The sequence below is a fragment of the Etheostoma cragini genome, chromosome 24 (assembly GCF_013103735.1).
Source record: "Etheostoma cragini isolate CJK2018 chromosome 24, CSU_Ecrag_1.0, whole genome shotgun sequence".
NCBI lineage: Eukaryota > Metazoa > Chordata > Actinopteri > Perciformes > Percidae > Etheostoma > Etheostoma cragini.
In genome coordinates, this window is record NC_048430.1 from 11,893,134 (window position 1) to 11,905,304 (window position 12,171).

Consider the following 12,171-nt stretch of genomic DNA (forward strand, 5'->3'; position numbering starts at 1 on the left):
GCTTAGAAATTAAGTGTTAACGAGCAGTTGGACAGGTGTACCTAATAAAGTGGCCGGTGAGTGTATATATATAAGTATAATGTAATAAATACAAATGTACAACCCTCTTAAATAATATTTATAAAGATATATGTGCACTCAGTGATGAAGTGTTGCAGGAGTGGCAGGAATGATTTCTTTAAACTGTCTCTTGAATATTAAATAAGTGGCTCGTAAGGAAAAATAAATTCACGTTTGGCTTAAAAATGTATTTGAAAGTCCTAAAAGTTTTTTGTTTTTTTTCTGTCGCCTATCAAAAGAAACTGCACCAGACATTAACAAGCCGACACTTACCTCATGCAGCCGGTAAATTTGGGTCTACTTGTCTACTTGTGCTAATACCACACTGTAGACTCTGTTACAAGTAAAAGTCCTGCGTTATTAAGTAAAAGTACATATCATCAGGAAAATGTACTTAAAGTATTAAAAGTACTCAATCCCACAAGTAAAGTACAAGTACCTCAACATGTGGATTGAAGTACAGTACTGGAGTAGATGTACTTAGTTACATTTGTGTTGACTTTAGACGTCAGGTTTCAGCAGCCGTCGGTGGACAGCAGCCGGCCCGGATCACCAGGCCCGAGAGGTGGGTTGCTGGGGGCAACATGTCGTGCCTGGCAGAAAGGACGGATTAATCGACATATGGCCATCCTATCACAGGATAGAATGAGCGCTGCAAGGGGAGGGGGTGTACGTGTTGGTGGAGGTTGGTTTTTGGGCCACTGGAAAGAAGAGCTGGCCAGATCGCTGGCGTTTCCCACAAGTTTGACCAAAAATATGCAAGACTGTACGGCTGCAGCCTGGAGCCTCCCGTCTGGTGGCGTTGTGCTTCTACTTTTCAAAATAAAAACTCACATCTGGTCTTTGAACTTTAGTCTTTTAGGTGTTTAAATATGTAATAATTTATGTTAAATATGCAACCATTTACATTCTATTCTAAGATGTTGCCATGGTAGTTTGAAGGTTTTGAAGGAAATTCTGTCCATTGTCATTTTGCGTCCACTGAAAGGGCAGTTTTTGCTACCCACAGGTTCAGATTAATATTCTAAATGTCTGACAACATAATGGAAACAATCCCTACAGAGATAGAACTTTTTAAAAGATCTGTGTAACTAGAAACGGCTTTGAGATTGCTTGCGCTAAATCCCCCAGACTCCATTTAAAAAAAACAATACTCTTAGAGTGTCTTGAGCCAAAAGACAAGATTTTCACATTTAAATCAGTAAACTGTTTATTTCAACCAAAAATTAAAATTGGGATGGTTTGAAAAGTGAACCGACAACCCAAAACGGCTTTTTTATTTTGTTTCGGTTGACTTTGAATGAAATGGGTTTTACGATGTTAGAATGACTGTTTATTTACATGCAGTCTGGTGGGTTACGCGAACGCAATTTTGACCTCCGTAGAAATCCTTCCTATAGTGTTGCCAAACAATAATGTGTGTGTGTTTGTGCATATATATATACACATAATTAATCTGAGCCTGTCAGCGTCCAAACGAGCACTTTTGTAAACGTAAACGTTGACGTAAAGTGAAGGTACACAATTTCCCTTTTAAATTACAATAAACATTACATGTTGTTCCCATCAGTCATCAATCACACAAAAAAATAGGAAAATAGGGTCCAGGTTGAAAAAAAAGCAAAGTTACCCTTTAATTGCATGACATGTGGGGTCCGTATGTGTTCTCATGCTTTGGTTCGGAGCATGCATTTACAAGCGGAGCTGATTACCATCCTCTGCATGATGAATCAAAGCTCGGTTCCAAAACCAAGTTCTTCCTTATTCATTTTTAAGTAACACATCCTTCAGGTCCCGGCGGCGCTAAAGGGGAGAAAGGCGACACAGGAGCGAAAGGCTCAGTGGGGGACACGGGCCCCGCAGGGCCGAAGGGAGACTCCGGCTCCAGCACCAGTTCCTCCGGTTCGTCCTCTCAGGGCGGAGAACGCGGACAGAAGGTAGAAACACCCCTCCGCTTATCTGTGTCATCAGCTGCATTTGACCTATACGTTACTTATTTGTCTTTTTGTTTTTCTTTATTTCAGGGAGAAAAAGGTGCAAAGGTACGTTAACTTTGTTCAGACTGCAGGAGAATTTATGCTTTTGGTCCAGGTTTCTTTCTTCTTCTTTTTTCGCCATTTGATGCTCTTTTCAGCGTTATTTTCTACGCAAATGAAGTTTTTTTTAAATGCTATTTTGACAGTTTTTTCTTTTGTTACAGGCCTATCTGAATATGTCTTTTCTATTTCCTTCTCACCAGGGTAGTTCTGGCTTCGGATACTCCGGCAATAAAGGAGATCCTGGGTCCCCGGGGCCTATGGGGCCACCCGGTCCCCCCGGTCCTGCAGCAGAGGTAGTTCGGCTCGGGGATGGCTCTGTGGTGCAGCAGGTGTCTGGACCTCCCGGGCCGCCGGGACCACCTGGGTCGGACGGGGCCCTAGGACCTGCAGGAACCAATGGAGAACCTGTGAGTACAGAGATACTTTTGGAAGAGTATTTTTCATTAGAAGGATAAACCTCTGGAGAGGAGTCATCTCATTTTTCGAGGGGGTCCTTAAGACACACAGAAAATACACACAGTACGGGGGGTGGAATATAACTAGCCTGTTACATAGGTTGATGCAAACGTTGACACAAGATTCTCCAGTCTCGCATTGGCGGACCTTCCTCCACGGCTCTGCAGTGGGAGGTCTGGCAAGTCCCCACAGCTTTCTGGGATGGGAGAAAAACATGCTCTGGTTTGTTGGCATTTCTTTAAACCAATCACCATCTTCTTGGGCGGTGCTAAGTGCCAGACGGAGCCACGGTGCCTTTACAAAATAGTGTCAGGAAGGAACTTGTTTTGGTGGAACATAACTAAGAAGTAGTCTTAGTCGTCAACAGAAAACTCCGATTGGACAGAAAGTCTAGCTAGCTGTCTGGATTTACACTGCAGAAATCTGAGGACTAGGTAACCATAGTTCTCAGAAATCCACCACAGTTTGGAACGCCAACACAGAGACAGATGAAAGGGACAGGTATCTGGGCGAAATGAGCGACATCTGGTGGAATTTCTAGCGGGGACTGTATTTGAGTGAAGTAAAACACCAAATAAATTCACTGATAGGAGCAGGCAAAGAGCCACATGCAGCTCAACAGCAACAAGTTTTGCCACCACTGTTCCACATGAATGTCACTCACTGGTTGTTCTTTATCTTTCAGGGCGATCCAGGAGAGGATGGAAAAGCTGTAAGCGTCTTTTGTTTGTATTGAACACAATGGGATTTTTCTGTAGAAACATAATAATGTGCAATAATGTATACTTTATCAATCCCACAAGGGGAAATTACAAGATAAGGTCCTAGGCCAGACTTATGTACCTATGGGTTAGGGTTATTTATCTATCTATCTATCCATCTATCTGTCTGTCTATCTATCTAGGCATTTCTAGCTCATTTCATAACAAAACTGCTGGTGTTATTTTGTTCTTTTTTTCTCCTGTTTCCCAGGGTCCCGCTGGGCCACGAGGGTTACCAGGAAACACAGGATCTGCTGGACCTAAGGGCCAAAAGGTTGGAGTGGACATAAGATGGATGGATTTTGTTGTGTCCTGCAGGGCTGCACAATATATTATTTTGTTATTGTCGTCGCGAGAGGCTGCCACAAATTGCAAAAGAGACACAGAGATTTTCTGTTAATTCAAAGAAAATATCAGAACTTTAAAATATAACTGTAAACTTTTTTTCAGCGGTGCCTTTTTGTTTCATGATAAAAAACAGGTGTGGTTTAGTTTATAGAGACAGAGTGCTTCAGACACATAGTTAGCCTTAAACGAATATTTGGATATTTACTTTACTGCAAACGTAACGTCGGCCATAACGTTAGCTTAGCGTCTCCCCATTCTCTCTGCCGATTCCTCACGTCTGTTTCCACTTTTGTCTTCATAAATGTTCAACCAACTGAGCTGTCCTGGCGCCCTTTAGGCATGTTCTGTTGTTTGCTAGCAGTAGGGGTTGGGGGGAATCGATCCATAGTGGAACCGGGTTTAGGTAACCAACCCTGGTATTTACTTGGTGTTGGAACCTTCACCCAATACAAGTCAATGGAAAGCGGAGAGTTGTTTTCAGAGTAAGATGCAATGCGCTCTGTCTTTGTTACTACATTATTACAAAGTATTTCTGATTATCTGGGTCACACGACAGCGGTATATAACAGGTGTATCCTCGGATTCATTCAAAACTTTATTTGTTTAATAAACTTATTTCGCCTGGGTGGCTCTAGTGGTAGAGCGAGCAGCCATATATAGAGGCTCAGTCCTTGATGCAGAGGCGGCGGTTTCCTGCATGTCATCTCTCCCCTTTCATGTCTGAACTGTCACAATAAAGGTCTAAACGCCCCAAAACAAATCTGTTAGAAAAATAGATTCATGAATAAATAGTATTATAAATTTGAGACAATGATATTGTTAATCGCAAGTATTTCGGACACAATCGATAATGTCTAATTTGTGACTGTTTACAGGGGGAGGTTGGAGAGGGTCAACCCGGACCCAGAGGCCCCCCGGGTCTACCAGGACCGCCCGGAACAGGCACCGGGGACCGACCCGTACGTCCACACACTTCAGACTTGCTTCTCTTTCAGTTTCAGTTATTGTTTGAATTTTTCATGTGTTTTTATTACGTGTTGATAGACGTTCTTTGACATGGAGGGCTCGGGATTCCCAGACCTGGACAAGATCCGGGTACGTCGATCATCCTTATAATAATAAGAGACTGTCTACCTCTAGTCCGCTACATCTCAGAGAGAAATTTTGTACTTTTTACTCCACTGCATTCATCTGACAGCTTTAGTTACTAGTTACGTTAGTTACTTGTTACTTTACACATTCAGATTTCTGCAGACAAAACACATGTAGTTCATAAAATATGATATTTTATTATAAGTGAAACTAGCCAAAAATATAAAAGATTAGCCGATTAATCACCTTGTTGGGGTTATTATTTTCATACTCTGAATAATCGTGAAATATTTGTGTGTATGTAAACGTACTCAAAAACTTAAACCAGGTTTTGGACTTTACGTAAGGACTTTGTGGTTTGTTACCCAGGGTGCCCGTGGTCCTCCGGGCCCCCCGGGCCCACCCGGCCCCCCTGGTATCTCAGTGGCTCTGGGACCCGACGGCCCCGTAGCGTTTGGACCCCCTGGACCCCCAGGACTGGACGGAGCCCCCGGTCTGCCAGTGAGTAGGATGCCACCGTTTTCAGCGCAGGATGTAGAGTAAAAACGTTTAGGGCCTCATTTTAACAATCTGAGAGCACAGCGTAATGCGCCCGGCGCAGGTGTGTTCAGGGTGTGTCCAAATCCACATTTGCTAGTTTTGAATGATCACTTCCTGCTGCCTCAAGATAGCAATACGCCCAGAATGCACCTGAATACACCTCCCTGTAAGACCAGCACGCCCAGAAAGCACCTGAATACACCTCCCTGTAAGACCAGGACACCCAGAATGCACCTGAACACACCTCCCTGTAAGACAAGCACGCCCATGGGTGCACAGATGGCCTCAGGTGTATTTGCTATTTAAACAACGTGGGCGTTGGACGGTCTTAAATTTCAAAGACACTTGCGTCGGGCTTTGCGCTGCGCCGGCTGTAAGATAGGGTTCTGGTCTTTCAGACAATTAGATGATTGTCAGGAAATGAATCAGTGTTATAAAAAATAGTGATATGTTTTTAAACACTGATAGCTTGTGTCTATCCTATGTGCCGTTTCAGGGCCCCCCTGGTCCTGCCGGTAGACCGGGTCAACCCGGACTCCGAGGAGAGAAGGTGAGAATTCACAGACTGATGTAAGATGGCTGAATATTTCTCACGAGTTCCAGATAAAACGTGCAGTCTCATTATGTCTTCCACCCCGATCCATCTAAGGGAGTTTATGTACCTTTTCGGTCACACTTTATGATAACAACACACTTTGAGGAAGGGTTCAACATAAGAGTTGCTCGATGGCTCGGGGAAAGTAAAACGTCATTTCGGGCGAGTAAATATAACAACCCAGATGTTCGTCATCGTATAACAATTATTTGATTTGAATGTGCCATTGGCCAATCAAGAGATGAGTTGACGGTGATGCTCTTGATTTTTTTATTTTTAGATAATATTTTTGGCATTTTTAGGCCTTTATTTAGAAGGACAGCTTAGAAGTCAAAGGGGAGATAGAGATGGAATGACATGCAGCAAAAGGGTCGCAGGTTGGAATTGACCTGCGACCGCTGCGGCAAGGACTGAACCTCTGTGTATGGGGCTCAGGCTGTGCCGGCTGAGCCACCCAGGGGCCCGTTGACTTTTTATGCAACTTTATTTATTTTAGGTTACATTTGACATATTTGTGTTTGAAGTTTGACATTTTTTTTATTTTAAAAAAAACTTTTTTTTTACACTTTTGATGCTTTCAAAGTTTGACTATTTTCCAATTCATTTTTTATGGTTTTTCTTATATTTTGTATGTATAGAAGGTTTTATTTTACACTTTCTTGGCTTCCTCGGATAATTTGTCATCTCCCAGGTTTGACTTTAAAAAATAACAAGTTAGTTTTTTATTTACATTTTTGATATTTGAAAGGTTTTTTTTTTTTATACTGTTTTATTTTTATTTTTTTAAGTTTGACATTTCTCTCTTTTTTTGACATCCATTAAATCGAAAAAAAAGTCTTTTAGTTACATTAATGTTCTCTTTAAAATTGTTGGTGCTTTATTTGCCCCATTTCACATTCATTAAGCTTAGGTGCTGCCCCAATTACACATTCAAATTATTAGTATATTTTCTCTTTAAATGTCTTTCCACTGGGGCGGCCACTAGCCCCCCCCCCCCCCCCCCCCCCCCCCAGTAAGAGCGTGCGTTCCATTGTAGTAAATCTTTAAAAAAATGTCTGTCCCCTCTCTAGGGGGACTCTGGTGATCTTGGTGTTCCAGGTACAGCTGGAGCAAAGGTGAGTTAAGTCAGATTTCTCTGTCTGGCTGCATATTTTCTTTAAAATCTAAGTGAACTGAAATGAAATGAGGAAATTTGTGGCGGGTGCCTCCACATAGATTCTCTCCTTCTTGTTTGTTGCCCTTCTCTAGCAAAACTCGCAAGACTCCAACTTTTTCACGGACTTGTTTTCTTACTTTGCTCCATCCTCTACGGTGTGTAATGGGTCGCAGGTACTCGGGACTGGTGGTGGGGGGGCTCTCTCTCCTCTGGGATTTCCTTCCTCGCTCCCAAACCTTTTGTATCAGTTTCCATCTCTTTGTTTTTGACCAGCTGTGAATGACTCCCCTTTCCGGAACCACATCCTCCGAGCTATGTGTCCTAACCCTTCACCGACGAGAGGTTCTTTACTTTCACTGACGTAAAGGATCTGAATACCTGTTCCACCGCTGTCCCTTTCACTCTTTCCAAGTATAACATCTTACTCACTATCTGTTTTAGTTGTTGTTCAGACTTCTGCCTGACCTCTATCTCTGCACACGTTTCATGCACATCACCTGTTTGTCCTCCGTTCCTCACTCATTCTGCTGCAGTTGCATCCAGGGTAATCTCGTAACCTGCTAATAACAGGAGTGTCTACCTGTGCGTCCCACCTCAGGGTGCTCAGGGGGATGTAGGACTGCCGGGTTCATCGGGGCAGATCGGGCTGGCAGGGCTTCCAGGTCCCATGGGACCAGTCGGACCCCCTGGACCTCCCGGGCCACCGGGGCCGCCGTACGGCGTTGGTCATGTGAGTAAACACACACACACATAGGTGCACGGATTAGGTTTGGGTTAGAACACAGCGCCTGGGGCCGGGATCGGTTCAATAGAATTAGTCTGGGCGCTGGAGGGGTTATGAACCTTGCCATAGAGAGAGTGGGTCCTGTAAGAGGATTTATTGTAAACCTAAATATAGCCAACACTGGGTCAGGTTTAGCCGGGTTTAACAGACAAGGTTTTAAATTTTGAGTGCCAGAAACTGGATAACTTTGGACACAACCAGAACATTCAATTTAATTTTATTTATAGTATCAAATCATGGCAAGAGTTATCTCAAGCCACTTTACAGAGCTAGAAGGTCTAGACCACGCTATAATTTATAAAGACCAAACAATTCCAGTAATTCCCTAGCCTGGTTACACCAGACCCTTCTCGGGCAAGGTTAATTCACACCCCATTTCCAAAGGGGCGTCACCAACGGACGCCGATCGAATGCCTCTGGTCGCAATTGGATTGGCCTTCAACCAATCAGACCAACGATCCGGGTGACGTGGCAGTGACAGCGGCATCAACGGGTTGCTGCGCTTTGGTGGCTGCCGTGTTGAATATAAATCTCAAATTTGCTGGAAGTTTGTCAGATTTTTCCCAATAATTCCCCCAAGAGCAAGCATTTAGTCCGACAGTGGTGAGGAAAAACTCCTTCTTGGGAGAAACCTGGGACAGTCCCAGGCTCTTGGTAGGCGCAGTCTGATGGGGCGATTAACAGTGGCAATAATAGTCAAAATAAATATTATGGAACTATGACTAGAAATAGTAGATGTAGTAGATCATAAAATAGCAGGGCACTGCAGGGTTCAGTCGGATGCAGCAACATGTGTCCCAGCGAGGCAGGAAATACCCCAAATCGCTCGCATAGATAGAGGATTTATATAAGAGAATCTTGAACTTTTAGTGATTTAGGTTTTCTTATGTGGACAGGTGAGAGATGCAACCAAATAAATACAGAGTTGGGCACAGGACTGAAACAAAAAGAAGAAAAAGTCTTAGGCTGCATCCAAAATTCCACACTAACATCCTATTTAGCAGCTAAAACAGTATGCAAGATTTTTTTAGTATGTCCAAAACCTTGGTATACAACCAATACTATGGGAGTCGCATGCTATTTCCAGGACAAACATTACAGTATGCAATACTGGACACTAAGCCGGCATAAAAACCCACAAAGCAAAGCGGTAGTAACATTCATAACAGACAAACTGACAGAAACCGGGGGTCTCTGTGATGTCAATAACACTCTAACTTACATTTCTACATGTTTCAACGACTGTTGGTCAAGTTATTCTCTTCTTTCTGTAATTTAAGCGTTATCTGGTGAAGCCGCTAGAGCGGAGGGTCGGCAGGGGGTTACCGTGGTTACGCTTCTTCAAACAACGAGGAGGCTCTCAGGAATTGACGTTGGAAAAAATACTCACTACTGTTTACTGAGAGTGCCATTGAACCGTAGTACGAATGTTGAGACTGTAAGATTTCAGAAGCTGCCACAGGCTTGTCTCGGTCCCGATCCACTCTGGTCTTGGTCATGACTTGGTCCCGACTACAACACTGACCTCTCCTCCTCTCTCCTTACACTGTAACCAGGATGGCTATGAGATGAACAACGGCTGGTCTGGACTCAGTGGCCCACCTGGACCAGAGGTACGCCATCACCCATACGTGAAACGTTAGCTGTGTTACAAACCCTTCTCTGTGCATGTAGTGTGTTCGCCATTCTGTAGCGGTGTTTGAATTCTCCGCGGTTAATTTCATTCATTATATAGTCCACTATAAAATACCCACAATGCACGACTAATTTGATCGTAAATATGACTTACCTAAACATCGCAGACTCCTTCTGTGTGTGTGTGTGTGTGTGTGTGTGTGTATGTGTCTGTTTGTGTATGTTTTTTGTGTGTTTTGTCTCCCTTATTTAAATTCCAATGGCCAAGGGAACTTTGGAATCAAAGAGAATCTGATTGGGAGATGAATTTATGGAAAGTAACCCATGTCAATCTCTAGGTATGGTGAAGGGTATGTGATGATGTGGGGGGGCTATTTTAATAAAACACAACCTTTAATATTCTCCTGATTGCTTGGTTTGTTTCAGGGACGTGTTAAAAATGTATTCTAGTTTCCGTTTGCCATGATGCTGGGCGCGGCCGCCTCCGTCACACATATAACCGGAGCATCTCTAGATCACATCTGTTTGGGCGTTCCCTGTATAGTTCACTATACAATCAACTCCTTATAGGAAATAGTGAATGATGGAATGGTTGTGAACACAGCGGATGTCTGGACAGTAGATGTCCCGCTTAATGTTTCCATGTGTTGTGTCTTCCAGGGTCCACCTGGTATCCCAGGGCTGCCTGTAAGTAATACTGCAGACTCTGTATGTCTGTGTCTGTTATTTTCTCCAAATTCCCGCAGATTGTGGCTTTATTGGTTAAATATTGCAGCAATTAGTGATATCATTATTAATTGAGGTATATTCTTGGAATAAGTCAGTCAAGTTGTAAGTTAACAATAAGATGGATTCAAGCGTACTTTTTTGAAGTTTAAATGCAGTTTAACCTCTACAGTCCTGAGTATTACTAATGTTGTATTAATTTATTGATTTCCAGGGTAGGTCAGGTTTGCCCGGTAACCATGGAGACAAAGGATCAGAGGGACCAAGAGGACCTCCTGGGATACCCGGTCTCGACGGGTTCACAGGACAGCCGGTAGGAGGCCAGATGAATTGTGGGATTTTGTCAATCAAACACCACAAGACTTCTTTACTGTAGATTAGACACATTAATCATATTCCTGTTTTGCTTGTTTTCATTTACACTGTTTTTCTTCTTTTTTAGGGGGAAAAGGGAGACAGAGGAGAGAAAGGAGAGAGCGTGAGTCATGTGCAAAATATATAAAAGAACATGTACACTGTTTATTAGGGGTGTGACGAGACGCTTACTCGACGAGACACATCGCGAGATTGGGTTCACGAGAACGAGGCGAGACGAGATTTTTTAAAAAAATTTAAAGAAATCCTCGATGAAATATATGAATGGAAAATAGTTTTTTTATTCAACTGAAAAATCACAAAATGTCACAAAGTGTGTGGAGGAGTCGCCAAAATCCGACATTTTCCACCAAGGAAATACGGTATACGGCATTTTTTTCTTACAATGTTTACATATTGTGTTCGTCTTGTCTGTCACTCTTTCGCCGTTTATCATTTCCGCAGGAAAACCAAAATGTTGCCACACAAATTATTTAAAAGTGGCAGGGGGATCTTCAATAGTAATTTCACGCTCCATCAAGCTGACATCACATCGACACACGAGACAACTTTTCACCTCGACGAGAAATCTCGTCACGTTTTAATCTCGCGAGATCTCGTAAAGCGAGATCTCGTCACACCCTTACTGTTTATACGTCAATATATTTTTAAAGCTGTAACGAAAATGATATTTTTGTGGTAGGGGGTCGAGTATGAAGCATGCTGACAATTAGTGGGTTTAAAGTTTAGCATATGCTTACCATTGACGCCTTGTTAGTTTAGCTAGGTAAGCACTTAACGCAAAGCATGATGGGAAGGACACTTGCGTTGCAAACCAAAGAACTTTTTTGTTTTCTCTATCTGTGTCGATACATATACTATGTCAGTGTTCTTCTTATGAATGGTTTCATGTCCATTTGTGTGGCAGGGTCTGCCAGGGCGAGACGGAGGGCTACCTGGACCCCCAGGGCCCCCCGGACCTCCAGGACAAGTCATCTACCAGTCGAGCGATGTGAGTCAGATGTCCAGTCTCGCCGTTACCATAGAGATTGAGAATTTAACCCTCACATGACAGCTTGTCATTTAATCCCCACGGCCTTGTTCACACTCGGCGTCTTTGTTGACGAAAAAAGGTGTCTAGGGCGCTTTTGTATTAAAAAAAAGAAAAGAAAAAGATGAATCTGCCTGCGTTTTGGTTCCAAAAAACAGTAGAAAGCTTCTCTTGTTGCTTTAGTAACAGCTGCTGCTACCAGCGGAGGAACGCCACCAAGTACATTTACTCCAGTACTGTTTAAAGGTCCCATGGCATGAAAATATCACTTTATGAGGTTTTTTTAATATTAATCTGCGTTCCCCCAGCCTGCCTATGGCCCGCCAGTGGCTAGAAATGGTGACAGTATTAGGGACCACTAAGGTCTATATAAAAGAGACTTCAGATACAGTATTAGGGGACCACTAAGGTCTATATAAAAGAGACTTCAGGTACAGTATTAGGGGACCACTAAGGTCTATGTAAAAGAGACTTCAGATACAGTATTAGGGACCAGTAAGGTCTATATAAAAGAGACTTCAGATATAGTATTAGGGGACCACTAAGGTCTATATAAAGAGACTTCAGATACAGT

At 43.0% G+C, this 12,171-nt stretch overlaps 1 protein-coding gene across 8 annotated transcripts in view; it reads left to right on the forward strand.

The window, feature by feature from the left end:
* Positions 1–12,171, forward strand: part of LOC117939450 (collagen alpha-1(XVIII) chain-like) — a 55,596-nt gene that overhangs the window by 32,595 nt on the left and 10,830 nt on the right. For 4 of the 8 annotated variants that reach the window (XM_034864809.1, XM_034864802.1, XM_034864804.1 and 1 more), the window contains exons 6-23: positions 566–625; positions 1,852–1,997; positions 2,085–2,102; positions 2,300–2,506; positions 3,241–3,267; positions 3,528–3,590; positions 4,540–4,623; positions 4,709–4,759; positions 5,126–5,257; positions 5,793–5,846; positions 6,962–7,006; positions 7,140–7,202; positions 7,646–7,777; positions 9,388–9,444; positions 10,127–10,153; positions 10,407–10,505; positions 10,635–10,670; positions 11,475–11,558. In XM_034864809.1, the coding sequence (XP_034720700.1) occupies positions 566–625; positions 1,852–1,997; positions 2,085–2,102; positions 2,300–2,506; positions 3,241–3,267; positions 3,528–3,590; positions 4,540–4,623; positions 4,709–4,759; positions 5,126–5,257; positions 5,793–5,846; positions 6,962–7,006; positions 7,140–7,202; positions 7,646–7,777; positions 9,388–9,444; positions 10,127–10,153; positions 10,407–10,505; positions 10,635–10,670; positions 11,475–11,558 (1,385 nt within the window). The remainder of the gene's footprint in view (positions 1–565; positions 626–1,851; positions 1,998–2,084; positions 2,103–2,299; positions 2,507–3,240; positions 3,268–3,527; positions 3,591–4,539; positions 4,624–4,708; positions 4,760–5,125; positions 5,258–5,792; positions 5,847–6,961; positions 7,007–7,139; positions 7,203–7,645; positions 7,778–9,387; positions 9,445–10,126; positions 10,154–10,406; positions 10,506–10,634; positions 10,671–11,474; positions 11,559–12,171) is intronic. The other 4 variants (XM_034864803.1, XM_034864806.1, XM_034864807.1 and 1 more) reach the window with 4 other exon arrangements.